This window comes from Bos taurus, chromosome 28 (assembly GCF_002263795.3).
Source record: "Bos taurus isolate L1 Dominette 01449 registration number 42190680 breed Hereford chromosome 28, ARS-UCD2.0, whole genome shotgun sequence".
NCBI classification, from domain to species: domain Eukaryota; kingdom Metazoa; phylum Chordata; class Mammalia; order Artiodactyla; family Bovidae; genus Bos; species Bos taurus.
In genome coordinates, this window is record NC_037355.1 from 10,090,298 (window position 1) to 10,108,356 (window position 18,059).

At 37.3% G+C, this 18,059-nt stretch overlaps 1 protein-coding gene across 7 annotated transcripts in view; it reads left to right on the forward strand.

Moving 5' to 3' along the window:
* RYR2 (ryanodine receptor 2) overlaps positions 1 to 18,059 on the forward strand; it is an 827,636-nt gene that overhangs the window by 398,950 nt on the left and 410,627 nt on the right. For all 7 annotated transcript variants that reach the window (XM_059882653.1, XM_059882647.1, XM_059882648.1 and 4 more), the window contains 2 exons: positions 9,301 to 9,465; positions 12,465 to 12,586. In XM_059882653.1, the coding sequence (XP_059738636.1) occupies positions 9,301 to 9,465; positions 12,465 to 12,586 (287 nt within the window). The remainder of the gene's footprint in view (positions 1 to 9,300; positions 9,466 to 12,464; positions 12,587 to 18,059) is intronic.

The following is an 18,059-nucleotide window of genomic DNA, read 5'->3' on the forward strand; positions in this document are numbered from 1 at the left end:
ATGTTTAAGATGCTTTAAAATGTATAGACCCACACAATAAAAATAAGAGTCAAGCTAACAGTTTATAATGTGCCAAGTAATGTGCTAAGTCCTTTTTATGTGTTTTCTTATTTAATCTTGCTGCTGCTGCTAAGTCGCTTCAGTTGTGTCTGACTCTGTGCGACCCCATAGAAGGCAGCCCACTAGGCTCCTCTGTCCCTGGGATTCTCCAGACAAGAACACTGGAGTGGGTTGCCATTTCCTTCTCCAGTGCATGAAAGTGAAAAGTGAAAGTGTCGTCGCTCAGTTGTGCCCGACTCTTAGCGACCCCATGGACTGCAGCCTACCAGGCTCCTCCGTCCATGGGATTCTCCAGGCAAGAGTACTGGAGTGGGTGGCCATTGCCTTCTCCATATTTAATCCTAGTTCAAACCTATAAAGCTTAGATACTGTTTTTAATCTTCCTTATGTAGATGACTATATTTAGGCTTAGATTAGTTAAGTGGCAGATCTAGACTCTGAACCTAAGTATTAATAGTAAATCTAAAGCCCCCTTTAATGATAAAACTTGTGATTTAGTAATGAGTAGCAGATAAAAGGGAGAAGGCAATGGCACCCCACTCCAGTACTGTTGCCCGGAAAATCCCATGGATGGAGGAGCCTGGTAGGCTGCAGTCCATGGGATCACTAAGAGTCGGACATGACTGAGTGACTTCTTTCACTTTCCACTTTCATGCATTGGAGACGGAAATGGCAACCCACTCCAGTGTTCTTGCCTGGAGAATCCCATGGACGGAGAAGCCTGGTAGGCTGCAGTCCATGGGGTCGCACAGAGTCAGACACGACTGAAATGACTTAGCAGCAGCAGCAGCAGCAGCAGATAAAAAAAAATGTTGCTCATCTGTGATCACCTGTATATTATGGTTGCTTAGTGACTGATTAAATATCTAAAAATTAAAATCAAAATGGATAACTTGGGCTTTTTTATTATCAAAATAGTTATATGCTGTTTATCAATGCAGATGGATTTTTGCTTTTAATCAGGATTAAATTCAGAATAAATTCTTGCATTCAAGTGGTGTTTCTCAAAGGGTTTTGATAGCATAATAGAAAGTAATGCCCACTATGTTTTTACAGAAGATAAGAGAAATTCTGTTCTAGTTTTTATGGTAATTTTAAAGAGCATTAATACTCCATTGTGTATATGTACCATAGCTTTCTTATCCATTCATCTGCTGATGGACATCTAGATTGCTTCCATGTCCTGGCTATTATAAACAGTGCTGTGATGAACATTGGGGTACACGTGTCTATTTCCCTTCTGGTTTCCTCAGTGTGTATGCCCAGCAGTGGGATTGCTGGATCAGAAGGCAGTGAAAGCTATGGTACATATACACAATGGAGTATTACTCAGCCATTAAAAAGAATACATTTGAATCAGTTCTAATGAGGTGGATGAAAATGGAGCCTATTATACAGAGTGAAGTAAGCCAGAAAGAAAAACACCAATACAGTATACTAACACATATATATGGAATTTAGAAAGATGGTAACAATAACCCTGTGTACGAGACAGCAAAAGACACACTGATGTATAGAACACTCTTATGGACTCTGTTGGAGAGGGAGAGGGTGGGAAGATTTGGGAGAATGGCATTGAAACATGTATAATATCATGTATGAAACGAGTTGCCAGTCCAGGTTCGATGCACAATACTGGATGCTTGGGGCTAGTGCACTGGGATGACCCAGAGGGATGGTATGGGGAGGGAGGAGGGAGGAGGGTTCAGGATGGGGAACACATGTATACCTGTGGTGGATTCATTTCGTATTTGGAAAAACCAATACAATATTGTAAAGTTTAAAAATAAAATAAAATTTAAAAAAAATTTAAAAAAAAGAACATTAAGCCTGACAGTGAGCTTGGTGAAACCATCTGTGGTTAAGATGAGGTGTTTCACTAATTTGAAAGGATATATGCATTTTTGTGTCCATTGCAGCATTATTTACATTAAGATTGATTAGTGCCGATCGATAGGTGAATGGATAAAGAAGATATGGTATACATACAAATATATATGATGAAATGTTACTCGTCTGAAAGAAGAAATCTCTCCATTTACAACAATATAGATGGACATAGAGGGTATGCTGCTGAGTCAGAGAAAGACAAATACTGTACGATTTCACTTATATATTTATATATATATATGTATGCAGAATTTAAAAAACAATGCCAATGAACAAGCATAACAGAACAGACTCATAGATACAGAGAACACTATTGGTTCCCAGAAGGGAGAGAGACTAAAAGGTACAAACTTCCAGTTACAAATCAATGAGTCATAGGAATGAAATGTTCAGCATGGGGAATATAATTAATAATATTGTAGTATCAGCAGCAGCAGCAGCAGCAGTATCTTAGATAATACACATGGTAATTCGACATCATGGTGATGATTTTGTAATGTATAGCATTATGATTGAATCGCTGTGTTGTATACCTGGAGCTAACATAATGTAGGCCAGTTATACTTCAAGTTTAAAAATGGAGATGCTGGAAAGAAATGCAACAAGATGTTAATGATGGTTATGTCTGGGAGAGATGAGGACTATAGGTGATCATTAATTTTTGATACCTTTAGGTATTTGTAGTTGTCTGCAATGAACAGATTTTGCTTGTAAAATTAGAAAGAAAACAACGCCCTTAAAAATGAAGTAAGAAAAGACAACAACAACAGAAAAATGAAAAAAAAAAAAAAAAGATGAGGTATATCAGTCAGAGGAGAAGAAAATGGCAACCCACTCCAGTACTCTTGCCTGGAGAATCCCAGGGACGGGGGAGCCTGGTGGGCTGCCATCTATGGGGTCGCACAGAGTCGGACACAACTGAACTGACTTAGTAGTAGCATATCAGTCAGAGTTTAACCAGAGAGAGAGTGCCAGAATGAGAGACATATATATGAAGGGATGTTTTATATGGACTTGCTTTCTGAGATTGGAAAGCTGGCCAAGGAGTCTGTAGTGCAAATGTCCTGAAGAGGAAGATTGTAAGCAGAATGGAATCCATGGGACTCACTGTAGCCTCTGTGCTTAAAGAAAGCCTAAATCCTCTTTTAAAAACCGCACCCGATTAAGTGTGACTCAGCCTGGGAAGCCTCCCGTTTTATTTGCTCCAGGTCACTTTAATAGAGACCCTGACTACGTCTGCTGAGTCTTTTCGCCTTCGTGGTGTAACACAATCTAATCACAGAAGTGATTCCCCATCATGTTCATTGGTTCTGTCCACACTCCAGGGGAGAGAAATATAGTACAAGATTTTAGAGGGCTTCTCCTAAGGCTCTGTATCCTTGTTTCACTGTCCCCATGGAAGCTCCTCAAAGACCCTCTGTTATTGAATCAGGTCTGCTGCTTGCTGCTCACAAAATCAATAGTCACAAACGTTGATACAGAGAAAGGTTGCCTTGAATCAGAATAACTAGCTGTCTGGGGAGATGGAGGACTCAGCAACCCCCAAAACCACCTCTGAAGATTCTGCATGGCAGTGAGAGCTTTTAAAGGGACACCAGGAAGAAAGCCTTCCTCAGCGATCAATGCAAAGAAATAGAGGAAAACAACAGAATGGGAAAGACTAGAGACCTCTTCAAGAAAATTAGAGATACCAAGGGAACATTTCATGCAAAGATGGGCTCAATAAAGGACAGAAATAGTATGCACCTAACAGAAGCAGAAGATATTAAGAAGAGGTGGCAGGAATACACAGAACTGTACAAAAAAGATCTTCACGACCCAGATAATCATGATGGTGTGATTACTCACCTAGAACCAGACATCCTGGAATGTGAAGTCAAGTGGGTGTTAGAAAGCATCACTACGAACAAAGCTAGTGGAGGTGATGGAATTCCAGTTGAGCTATTTCAAATCCTGAATGATGATGCTGTGAAAGTGCTGCACTCAATATGCTAGCAAATTTGGAAAACTCAGCAGTGGCCACAGGACTGGAAAAGGTCAGTTTTCATTCCAATCTCAAAGAAAGGCAATGCCAAAGAGTGCTCAAACTACCGCACAATTGCACTCATCTCACACGCTAGTAAAGTAATGCTCAAAATTCTCCAAGCCAGGCTTCAGCAATATATGAACTGTGAACTTCCAGTTGTTCAAGCTGTATTTAGAAAAGGCAGAGGAACCAGAGACCAAATTGCCAACATCCTCTGGATCATGGAAAAAGCAAGAGAGTTCCAGAAAAATATCTCTTTCTGCTTTATTGACTATGCCAAAGCCTTTGACTATATGGATCACAATAAACTGTGGAAAATTCTGAAAGAGATGGGAATACCAGACCACCTGACCTGCCTCTTGAGAAACCTATATGCAGGTCAGGAAGCAACCGTTAGAACTGGACATGGAACAACAGACTGGTTCCAAATAGGAAAAGGAGTACGTCAAGGCTGTATATTGTCACCTTGTTTATTTAACTTATATGCAGAGTACCTCATGAGAAACACTGGGCTGGAAGAAGCACAAGCTGGAATCAAGATTGCCGGGAGAAATATCAATAACCTCCGATATGCAGATGACATCACACTTATGGCAGGAAGTGAAGAGGAACTAAAAAGCCTCTTGATGAAAGTGAAAGTAGAGAGTGAAAAAATTGGCTTAAAGCTCAACATTCAGAAAACTTCAGATCATGGCATCTGGTCCCATCACTTCATGGGAAATAGATGGGGAAACAGTGGCTGACGTTATTTTGGGGGGCTCCAAAATCACTGCAGATGGTGACTGCAGCTATGAAATTAAAAGACGCTTACTCCTTGGAAGGAAAGTTATGACCAACCGAGGTAGCATATTTAAAAGCAGAGACATTACTTTGCCAACAAAGGTTTGTCTAGTCAAGGCTATGGTTTTTCCTGTGGTCATGTATGGATGTGAGAGTTGGACTGTGCAGAAGGCTGAGCGCCGAAGAATGGATGCTTTTGAACTGTGGTGTTGGAGAAGACTCTTGAGAGTCCCTTGGACTGCAAGGAGATCCAACCAGTCCATTCTGAAGGAGATCAGCCTTGGGATTTCTTTGGAAGGAATGATGCTAAAGCTGAAACTCCAGTACTTTGGCCACCTCATGCGAAGAGTTGACTCCTTGGAAAAGACTCTGATGCTGGGAGGGATTGGGGGCAGGAGGAGAAGGGGATGACAGAAGATGAGATGGCTGGATGGCATCACCAACTTGATGGACGTGAGTTTGCGTGAACTCCGGGAGTTGGTGACGGACAGGGGGGCCTGGCGTGCTGCGATTCATGGGGTCGCAAAGAGTTGGACACGACTGAGCGACTGAACTGAACTGAAGGAAGTAATCTAGTGAATCATTGAGATGGGGGGTCAGAGTCATGGCCATCCCCCACAGTGTGCAGGCTCATCGGCTTCTCGTGATCTTTCTTTATATACTGCCTTGTTCACACAGTTTATTTGTGAGATTTCTGGAGAAGGAAATGGTGCCCCACTCCAGTATTCTTGCCTGGAAAATCCCATGGATGGAGGAGCCTGGTAGGCTACAGTCCATGGGGTTGCAAAGAGTTGGACATGACTGAGCAACTTCACTTTCTTTTTCTTGTTCACACAGTTTATTTGTGAGATTTCTGAAGGGGATGTTAGGGAAGTGATCTGGTCATCTGTTAATTACTTATTCATTTCTGCTTCTTTAATTTAGGGAAAGAACCCACAAGTTGCAAACTGTTGTGTGATGAAAAGATTTGAAAGGTTAGCTAGGGCCAAAAATGAGTAGAGCATGGGTGTACCTGGTTTAAGGTTAGTGAAGAGACAATAGAGGGCCTTCTACAAGCTGCTGACATCTCCCAATACAGGAAAAGTTTTAAAGCCCTTCTCTCCGCAAACCCACCCACTGGAGTTTTTCCTCATGAAGCTTCTGAACATCAGGACTAAAGTCAGCTGTGTGTTTTTTTGCAATTCTGTCCTGGATGGGCTAAGCTTGACCTGGCCTGTCCGTCCCAGCCATTTCTCTTAACCTGTAGTATTGTTAGACTCATATTTCACAGTGACCAGCTATTCTTTGCCAAAATGTGCCCCTGTATAGAAGCAAATAAATTAAGTTTTGACCTTTTAACTCTCATAACTTTAGCCACTATTTGTCTTAAGGAGAACTGGCTTGTACCAAAATACTCCATCATCTAAGGATGTAGGCCCTTGTCTTCTTTCTCTCAGCCACTTGACAGAATAATTTGGGGACATTTAAGGAAAATTTCAGTTAATGCTAGAAGAATCTCTTTGAACTACCTGGTCCATATAATTAAAACATAATGCTATTAGGACTAGTTTAAATCTGCTAATGAGTCTAATCTCCAATATTATGTCCAGTATATATAATTTAAGGAGAACAGTTGCTCAGACATAGCTGTGACTTGGTCACGAGCCAGATTGACATACCCAATGCCAAAACATCACTTTTTATTTTTCAGGCTGATCTTTTAAACTTCTGGAACCATATGAATATTCATTCGGAAATTAGATTTTCCAAGCATTCATGAGTAGGATTATTTGAATGCTGGGATTGGGGTTATTTTATTTTTTCTGAGGAGTGACTGGTTTTTTCAGGCAGTGAATCTTGCTGAACTGAAGCTCCAGTTTCTTCTTTCTTTGGCAGTAGGCTGTTGCCCGTACTGTTTGTGCTCAGTTATTTTGGAGTCTAGCTGCTGCTATTTACTAGGCCTCCCCTGGGTGTGCCTAGTATAGTGGTTAACAAGAATTGGCAGATTGCATAAACAGATTTTGTGGCTACTTTTCTCATCCAGGATTTAGCTCGTCTAATTTTTTTGTCTGCTTGTGAGCCCGAAACTGTGTCCTTTGATACCTTAAGTATCAAATAAGGCAGCAGCTTTTCTTCTACTTGAGCTCCAAGCAAATTGCACAGGGCATGCCCCTAGGCAAAGGCTACATCTTACCAATCACTTGGGTACTGTTTGTCTTTAGAGAGAAGTCTGCTGTTCACTTCTGCTTTTGGTCTCTGAAATGCCCAACAACAGATTCTAAAAAATATTTTTTTCCAATTTTCTAACTGTTGTCTATGGGATGATTAGCCTAACTAAACTACAATCATTTCCCAAAGCCAGAATAACTGAAAAGAAAACTAAATATAGATGATTTATAAAATATATCAAGGTAATGCTAAAACTAAAGATCGCTAATTTAGATATAGGTTAGCTAATACAGGGTTTTAGGAATCTGACTTCTCACCTAACTTGGACACTTTATTTCTGGTAAGACAGACTAGTTTTCTATTAGATGCTTTTACCAGCTGCCATGTTCTTAACGTGGTGATCGGTCAGATCATAGAGATTATTTTTACCTGAATGTCTCCTAAACTTGAGCTACAGAAAATGATAGGAAATAAAAGAAGGAAAGGACATGACTGGCTTTTGTTCTTTTAAACAGCAAATAATCAGGTGTTTTTTTGTTTTGTTTTGTTTTTTCCTCTAATGTCACTTTAGTAATTCTTACTTGACTTGAGCATCAGAATAATTACAAAAACATGGTCATCATGAAGTTTTGGAATTAAAAGGTCTAATCCAGAGAGTGATGTGAAGTACTTCAGTAAAAAGCAAGCACAGCTTACCTTTGCACTTAACAGCTGCACTTTTTCAAAGCCCAATCCTCAAACCTGTAAATAGACTACAAGCCAATTTCCTGGGATAAAGGAAATACAAAAAGCATGTTAGAAGCTCCTTGTTTTATTTTGAGGAGATAATTGCATTGTTATATATTTTCCCTAGAATTTAATTTTTCTATTTAGAGGGTTGGTTTAAGTAGACTTGTAGTTTATCTGGTTTGATAGAATGAAATTGGAATGGTTTATTATCTGTTTTATTGCTTATTCTTAGAATAGTGTTTCAGGTTATTTGCATAATGGTTAAATCAACTTAACTTATAATTGCATTCACTTTCTTATATGACCTTGACCCTTTTTGCATTAAGAATCGAAACTCATTTAAGTTTTAATTTTCAATTGTTGACGGAGTGTCCTTATTTTTTTGGAGTTCTTAATTATTAGTGTGGTGTAATAAACCCCCTCCAGTGTTCTTGCCTGGAGAATCCCAGGGATGGGGGAGCCTGGTGGGCTGCTGTCTATGGGGTTGCACAGAGTCGGACACGACTGAAGAGACTTAGCAGCAGCAGCAGCAGCAGCAGCAGCAATAATGCCATAAGAAATCAAAATTTCTGTTTTACTTGAATTGTTCCTTTTGGTGGTTTAACAGACATAAAATTGACTCCAACCTAATTTTCAGAAACATTTATATAACTAGTACTGATTTCAAACAATGCTGTAACAGCCAAAGAGATAGACAAAAAGTAAATTTAACAAGAAAATTAGAACAAGGACAATAAGGAACCACAAAAGAAGATATTGTAACCAAAAGAGTATTAGATTTTTTTCTTGTTATTTTAAGAATTATACAGAACTTCAAGATATAATGAGTTTTTGAAGACCAGAATGAAACATGGAAGGGAAAATTGAAGGAAGAAGCATTAAAATAAATAAGGATTGAAAGGAAATATTTAGTTGGTATCAGAGGATTGATTGTTTCTTCCTAGCATAGGGAGTTCTGTAGTCCAAAAACCATATTGAAACTGAATTATACCCTTGATTAGTGTTTGAAAGAAATCATCATTATTCCTAACACCCTCATTAAAACAAAATTAATCATTACCATTATAAATAACAGATTCATGGTCAAAATCCTGAAAGTTTATTAAAGTGTTTATTTATCGCAGATTCTGTGCTGAAAGTGTTGCATTCATTATCTCATTTTTTTCTGATACTGTGGGGGAGGTTCTCTTGTTAGCTTTATTTACAGATGAGAAAACAGAGGCTTAAAAGGTTTAATTAAGTTATCCTAAGACTTCAGAGGTACTAAGTGGCAGAGATTAGGCTCAAAATTGAATTTTCTATCCCCCCCCAACCTTTACTCTTAGTCATCAATCATAAAAATAATAATCTAGAAAGAATATGAAACCTAAATTACTGATTTTAAGGTCTCCAGTTTGGAGTTTGCCATGAAGCAATATAAAATTTTGTGTTATGGCCGAAATAATTTTCTCCCCGTATGAATAATTCAGGAGTATGTTATTTATCCTTGCAATCTCCTACTCAGTTTCCATTAGAGATTTAACTGCTACAATAGAACATTTGACCATTATCATTTCAGAGGGCTACATTTTTCAAGGGACATGATTTACAACAAGGCAAAGTTCTTTTGATATTAAACCCATATTTTTTAAAAGCCTTTGCTTATCTTTTTTTTTTTCCTCTCTCAGGAAAAATTGGATGTAGGAGTGAGAAAAGAAGTTGATGGCATGGGAACCTCTGAAATAAAATATGGAGACTCAGTATGTTATATACAGCATATCAATACAGGCTTGTGGCTGACTTACCAGTCTGTGGATGTGAAATCGGTGAGAATGGGATCCATACAACGTAAGGTAAGAATGTACAAAAACACTGTCTATGGCAGTCATTCTTAATGACTGAAAAATACAAATGCAAGACCAAAACAAGTAGCTAACACTCTCAGCCACTTGCTATGTTATTTACATGCTAGAGGTCCAGTCCCACCCTGATAAGCTCTCTGGTTTTTGTATGGTGAGCAGTTTTAGATGTTGCTTTGTTGTTGTCGTTTAGTTGCTCAGTCCTGTTTGACTTTTTTCGACCCCATGAACTGTATGGCCTGCCAGGCTCCTCTGGATAGAATACCGAAGCAGGTTGCCTTTCCTCCTCCAGTAGACCGTGTTTTATCAGCACTCTCCACTTTGATCCATCGCTTTTGGGTGTCCCTGCGTGGGGCGTGGCTCATAGCTTCATTGAGTTACATAGCCCCTTCGCCACACAAGGCTGTGAACCATGAAAGGGTTGAAATTTTAGTTTTTTGTGTGTTTTTCGTTATCGCACCCAAGTCACGCTTATCTCAGCTTGCTGTCATTTCATCTATTCTGGTTGTTCATCTCAGTATGACTTCTGATTGTGAATTTTCACTCCTCTTTCACTGAAGTTATGCCTTCTTGCATCCTGTAGACAATTAAACTAGTTTATATACTTAAATAATATTCTGCTATTTCACTTTATCTGACTTAATAAAATTAGATATGATTGCTAAATTTTATCAGTTGAAGGGAGATAAAAATCATGCTTTAGTGTCTTTTACTTTGTTGATAAATAAGTGAATAGACATCACAATATTTAAGAATCCTTATATTCATAGACTAAACCCAGGTTGGCCTAGTTTATTATTCTTCTTAAATCTTATTGGTTTCTACTTATATTTTATTTTAGAACTTACATAGAATTGCCACATATATTCATTTGATAAATTTATGCATTAATTTTTCTTTGTTTATGGATATTGAAATTTGAAATTCTAACAATTTTCAAATTTTGCAAAGTATTCTTTCCTTTGTCTTTTTTCAACCATTAGAAAATATAGACCTTTCATAGGTGACAGACTATGTAAAGATAGGCAGCAGTCATTGTTCACTTACTAGTTTACTATTAAAAGAATATGTTCTCTTTGAAGGTTCATTAGAGCTCACTTGTGAAATTGTCTAGTCCTATGATCTTTTAAATATTGGATCTTAAATTTCCTTTCCCATCTCTGTTAAATAAGTTGATATCATCAAATTTTCTACATTAAGGAGATGCCTTTTGATGATTTTTTAAATTTGCTAGAAAGTCATCCATGTCCTCTGGGGTAGTCAGTTATGTTCTTAAAAAAAAATTGGAGGGGGCATTAAGTCTCATACGGCATTGATTTATTATATTTTATAATTTTAATGTCTTTTGTATCTTATATCATATTTCCTGTCTTTCTTTCTTTCTTTCAATTTTATCTTTGGCCTGCTTTGTGATAGGTTAATCTCTTTCATTTATCTTCTCAAAAAATAAACATTTGGGGTTTATTCATCCTTACCTACTATATCATTTTCTTTCTAGTTCATTAAATTCTTTATCTTATTTAATTCCTCTTTTTAATTTTTTTTGTTTGTTTGTTTTTTAGAGTCTTAAAAAGAGTAATACATTGCTTCATTATGGTCATTTGTTTCTTTGTCAGTGAATGCATTTAAGGTTTGGAATTGACTTTGGGACTTCCCTGATGGTTCAGTGGTTAAGATTCCCAGTTTCCACTGTAAGGGGGCAAAGGTTCAATATCTGGTAGAAGACATCACAATACTTAAGAATCCTTATATTCATAGACTAAACCCAGTTTGGTTTAGTCTAAGATCCCAGATGTTCTGTGGAGTGGCAAAAAGAAAAAAAATACTTTGAATAGAAAAAAAGACTCTGAATCTCTGTCTCACTGATTTTGGTATAGGGAAAATCCTCTTTACATTGCTTTTTAGGTAGTTTGTGATATTAGTTCTAGTTGCTAATTTTCATTCAGTTTATCTGGTTAAATGTTCTGAAGACTTTTTGCTGTTGGTATTGACTGAAGGGAGTTAGGCACAAATGGTTCCATTTACATACAGTACACAAGTGATCTTTGCTGTTGAAAGTCCTGAAGATGGGAAATACCTTGGAAAACAGGGACAGGAAGTGAACACTAGAGGAGGTTTTAAGGTGCTGTAACATTCTCTTTCTTGATTGGGTGTTACACAGTTGTTGCACTTTGTAAAATTCATTCAGCTCTTCAATTATCTCTTTATGTTGTATATTCAGGAATATAAAGCCTAACAAAAGAAATAATACAATAAAATACATTTTTTTAAAGAACTGAGATACCTTAGAAGCATTGCTACTGCTTAGTCACTTCAGTCGTGTCTGACTCTGTGCGACCCCATAGACGGCAGCCCACCAGGCTCCCCCATTCCTGGGATTCTCCAGGCAAGAATATTGGAGTAGGTTGCCATTTCCTTCTCCAATGCATGAAAGTAAAAAGTGAAAGTAAAGTCGCTCAGTCGTGTCCGACTCTTAGCGACCCCGTGGACTGCAGCCTACCAGGCTCCTCCATCCATGGGATTTTCCAGGCAAGAGTACTGGAGTGGGGTGCCATTGCCTTCTCTGTAGAAGCATTGCTCAGTGCTGATAAATTAACCCTGCTATGTTCAGAATTACTGTATAACTGGTGTTCCATGTAATGTTTTCCTTTGCTTCTTTGTTCAGAGTTTGTTTAGACTGTGGATGAATTATTGAATATAGATATGTGAAAGCACTCTAATATTTGTTTTTCAAATCAATACATTTATTGATTTGTGCTTTAAACAACAACTGATTCATCTTTAAAGCAACAACTGAATAAATATATTGAAGGAGGAATTTGTACAGGAACCTGTGCATATCACTTTACCTGACCATGACTGGGTACAGCCTGTTTCACCTGTCTTTAGACTCTGTTTATTGTCATGGCTCACCTTTTTGAGTGCATGTCTTCCTAACACCCGTTTTAAAAAAGGATGTTGGGAGTAATGGAGTTATTTTTGTTTTCATGCAGGCTATTATGCATCATGAAGGACACATGGATGATGGCCTAAATTTATCCAGATCTCAGCATGAAGAATCACGGACAGCACGCGTCATCCGGAGCACAGTCTTCCTTTTTAATAGATTTATTAGGTACATTTTCCTTCTTTGTTTTGATTGCTTGATATTTTATTTCATTTTTGTTTTCAGATTACAAATAAACAATTCTAAAACATATTATGTTGGTAAATCTCATACAGTTTGGCAATTCTGCTGAACACATTAGGAAATGCTAGTTAGATGATTTTGTGTTTTTCTTTTTTAAATTGGAATATAGTTGATTTACAATGCATTAGTTTCAGGTATACAGCCAAGTGACTTAGTTATACATATTCATATATCTGTGCTTTTTCAAATTCTGTTCCCTTATAGATTATTATAGAGTATTGAGTATATTTCCTTTAAATGATTTTTTAAGAAACGACTGTGGTTTTAGGAATTGTATATGTAACTTATAATTGTTAGCTGTATGTGAGAATTATTCAATAACATACTCTTGTGCTAGCTCTTTCACACCGAGAGTGGTACTGCCTAGATACTTTGTGAATTTTGAACTTTTTTTTAAGTGATTCTGGTAATAAATAAGTTTTCCCATGTAATAATGGAAACAATTGCATATCTACAAAACTAAGTCTAACTTGTGTCCAGAGTGTTTTCTGGGAACCTTATCCCAAGATATACTCTGGTTGGTGATAGGTATTATATCTGTTTTTACACTTGCCAATTTAAAGATGGGAAAAACTGATATATATGTGTATAAGCTCTTCTCAAGTGGCACAGGTGGTAAATAACCCCCCTGCCGATGCAGGAAACGTGAGATACAGGTTCGTTCCCTGAATTGGAAAGATCCTTGGAGGAGGAAACGGCAAGTCATTCCAGTTTTTACATGCAGAATCCCCATGGACAAAGGAGCCTGGAGGGCTACAGGCCGTAGGATCGCAGAGTCAGACATGACTGAAGCAACTGAACATGCATGAGTGCATGTATATATTTATAGTATATACATATTTATTTGTTAGTGTTTACTTACTCAGTCAACTCTTTACTTACTTACAACTCTTTAAGACCCCATGCACTGCAGCCCACCAGGCTCCTCTGTCCATGGGATTTCCCAGGCAAGAATACTGGAGTGGGTTGCCATTTCCTTCTCCACATATTTATTTACAATTATATTTAGTTTTTTAACAATTTGCACATAAGTGCAAATTGTTAAAAAACCAATGAGTATACCTCATAATTTTTGGCCAGGTTTCTTCATTGATTTTTTTCTTTGTGATTTGCCCTATTATTTGATAATATTTATATTAGGCCATTATGAGCTTTTTCTATGTTAGAGATATTAATTTCCTATATAAATTGTAAATTTTCCCCATTTTTTTGGTTTGGAAAAGATCTTAAAGTGCTTTCTCCATCATGGTTTGCTCAATAAATCATGTCTTGGTTTTACAGCATATAAAAGACCTTTACCACCTAAGGTTATATGAATGTTAATTATTTTCTGCTTCTTTTATAAACTATTGCACTGTGTGTGCATTTCTGTGCATACTTTCATGAAATCAAAGCATGTACACAGCATTCAGCTTCATCATATCCCTAGTATTTATCTCAATTCTCTGTCTCATATAAATCCTAACCCTTTTCAGATGGAGTAATGCTTGCTGGAGTAGGCATATCAGATTCTTATTTTTTATAACAACACTTTAACTGTGAAATTGTAACTTATTTAGGATTAATTTTACTTAGACTTTTTCCATCTTGTTATTTCCATAGTTCTTCTTTAATACTGCCCAATCAGTTCTATTGAAGAAAATAACCATAAATCTTTAAAATAGCCTATTTTCTGTGTAGTCTATCCATCAGTACTGACTTCTTCAACTATAGAGGTTTTTATTACAGTGTGACTTGTGTGGTGTTTTCAGAGGCACTGTTGAGATTCCATTTGGCAAGAAAGAGCTAGCTTAATAACAGAAAAAAATTATTTGTTTTAAAGTATATTTGGTCAGAAAGTTGCTATATCAGTGTTCAGACTTAATGTGATGCTATGCCTTAAGTGACATTTTCTATGTTGATCAAGATAGGATAATTCATCTTGGATGTGATTGACTTTCACACATTCGTTCTTTGCTCAAGAGTACTCATATATTTTTTTAAAAGAACCTGTGATATGGAAGATTAATTTTAGAATCTTAATTCTTGCTTAATTGATTAGAGAACCAAACATGCGAAATTTGGGTTCTGTGGCAAAAGTACTTACCAAGTATTTGCTGCTTCATAATAAAATTCAGTTTTTATTTGGGTTATTTGAATGAAATTCATTCATTAGACTTCTCTTGATAAAATAGGTTAGTTATATAACCCATATTTAACTTTAGATAGTTCTCTATATCCAAGGATTTTGCATCTATAGATTCAACCAACCATGGATCAAAAATATTAGGAAAAAATTCCAGAGTGTTTCAAAAAGCAAAACTTGAATTTGAAGCATGATGGCACCTATTTGCATAACTTTATATTGTATTTACAATTATTTACATAGTATTATGTAGGTAATCTAGAGATGATTTAAAGCATACAGAAGAATATTAATAGGTTATATGAAAGTGAAATTTCACTTATATGTGGAATCTTTTTTTTTTTAAGACAGACATATACTTAATGTCCAAACAGAAATAGATCCGTAGACATAGAAACAAACTTACGACTACCAAAAGTGAAAGAGGACAGGAGCAATTAATTAGGAGTTTGGGATGAACAAAAACACACTACTGTATTTAAAATAAAGATGTAGGACCTACTGGATAGTTCAGGGGACTATACTCAATATTTTTTAGTAATAATTATATGTGTGTATGCTCATGCACGCACACACACACACACACACATACTCAGTCGCTTAGTCATACCCAACTCTTTGTGACCCCATGGACTGTAGCCCACTAGACTCCGCTGTCCATTGGAATCTCCAGTCAAGAATACTGAAGCGGGTAGCCATTTCCTTCTCTAGGGGATCTTCCCAATGCAGGGATTGAACCTGGGCCTCCTGCATTGCAGGTGGATTCTTATCTCCTGAGCCACCAGGAAACCCATCAGTTCAGTTCAGTTCAGTTCAGTCGCTCAGTTGTATCCGACTCTTTTCGGCCCCATGAATTGCAGCACGCCAGGCCTCCCTGTCCATCACCAACTCCTGGAGTTCACTCAGACTCACGTCCATCAAGTCAGTGATGCCATCCAGCCATCTCATCCTCTGTCGTCCCCTTCTCCTCCTGCCCCCAATCCCTCCCATACTATACCATTATTATATACGTGACTTGAGCATAGATTTTGATATCTGAGGGAGATCCTGGAATTGAGGGAGGGATAATCAGTTAAAAAGATTATCTCATTCCCAGTCTGATCTGTAAGCTTTCTTTTTTGTTTCCCTTGGGTTTAATTTGCTCTTCTTTTTTTTGGTTTCAGAAGATGAAGGCTGATATCATTAATTTGAGACCTTTCCTATGTCCTTTAGTGATAAAATATCTGTCCTTATTGTTCCCTGTCACTTTTTGTTGTGCTGTGTTTAATTTTTCTTTTAATTCCTTCTTTGACCAATAGGTTGTTTAGTATTCAGATATTTAGGTTGTGCTTAGCTGCTCAGTCATGTCCGACTCTTTGCGACCCCATGGACTGTAGCCTGCCAGCCTCCTCTGTCCATGGGGATTCTCCAGGCAAGAATACTGAAGTGGGTTGCCATGCCCTCCTCTTCCACATATTTGGGATTTTCCAAAGATCCTTCTGTTACTGATTTCTAATTTAATATCTTTGGGGTCAGAAAACATACTTAAAAGACTGAGTGCTTTTAAATTTATCCAGATGTGACTTATGGCCCAGGAAGTTCCAAAAAGCAAAACTTGAATTTGCTGCAGGCTGGAGCTATTTACATAGTATTTACATTGTAATGTGTATCCTAAGTAATCTAGAGATGGTTTAGGTACACTGGAGGATGTGCATGGGTTGATGTAGAGGCAGGCATGACCACTCCAATTCAACCTGAAAAAATTATATCGCTCACTGTTACTGAACCAGGAACAGTGTTATAACTCAGTCTAAGAATGGATCCCTCTTTTGTTAGCTTTGTAACCAAGATCATACGAATCAACTCAGTCACAAGTCCTTTCAGACATTTTCATAATGTTTGCTGTTAGTTGCTCTCTGAGGAAATGTTCAGTCTTGCTGAGTATTCTGTGTGCAACGGGAAATTAATGTTCCATGTGCCCATTCTCCTTTTATTGAGTAGAGTACTAACAAGTGTCCATTTGATCTAGCTGGCTGATAATGTTGTTTGCTGCTGCTGCTGCTAAGTCGCTTCAGTCGTGTCCGACTCTGTGCGACCCCATAGACGGCAGCCCACCAGGCTCCCCCGTCCCTGGGATTCTCCAGGCAAGAACACTGCAGTGGGTTGCCATTTCCTTCTCCAGTGCATGAAATTGAAAAGTGAAAGTGAAGTCGCTCAGTCGTGTCCGACCCTCAGGGACCCCGTGGACTGCAGCCTGCCAGGCTCCTCCGTCCATGGGATTTTCCAGGCAAGAGTACTGGAGTGGGGTGCCATTGCCTTCTCTGGATAATGTTGTTTAGATTGTCTGTTTCCTTACTGATTTTCAGTGTGTATGTTCTATTCATTTTTGAGAGAAGGGTATTGAAATTTTTGACTATAATTGGATCGTTCTACTTCTTCCTTGCAGTTCTGTTTTTTTTTCTTCATGTATTTTGAAGCTCTGTTGTTAGATTCATAAAAATTTAGAATATAATAAACTGCTGCCTTTATTATGAAATTACCTTTTTAAAATCCCTGATATTTCTATGACATCAAATTTGTATGATGTTAATATTGAACTCCTGCTTTCTTGCTTTTCTAGGTGTTGGCATTGTATAATTTTTAAAGAACTTTTACTTTTAACTAATTTGCATCTTTAAAGGGCATTTCTGTTATGCAGTATGTAGTTACGTCTTGAATTATTATCCACTTTGACAATCACTTCCTTTTAACTGTAAAATTTAGTCCATTTATATTGGTATGATTACTGATATATAGTTTTGTTTGCCATCTTATTATTCCTTTTGTATTGCCCTATGTGATCTTTGTCTCTTTTCCTTTTTTTCCTGCCTTCTTTTGTGTTGTTTGAATATTTTCTGCAATTCTATCTTAATCTTGTTTTTATTGGCTTATTAGTTATAATGTTTTGTCATTTTCATGGTTGCTTAAGATTTTTAGCACATGTCATTAACTTGTCATTTCAAGTCATTTTATCTCTATGAATAATGTAAGAACATTTCAATAGAATACTTCTCTCCCAGTCTTTGTTATGTTTTTGTCATACATTTGGCTTTTATTGATATTATAAACCCCAAACTACATTTTTATAATTTTTATTTAAGGTTATATTTTTTAAAGAGATTTAAATACACACAAAAACATTTAACATTTTTTGACCAGAGTTACCATTTCAGTTGTTTTGTCTTCATTATTTTATTGAGGATTTGCATTTCCTTTAGGTAGTTTATCTTTATTCCCAAAGTTCTTCTTTTTACA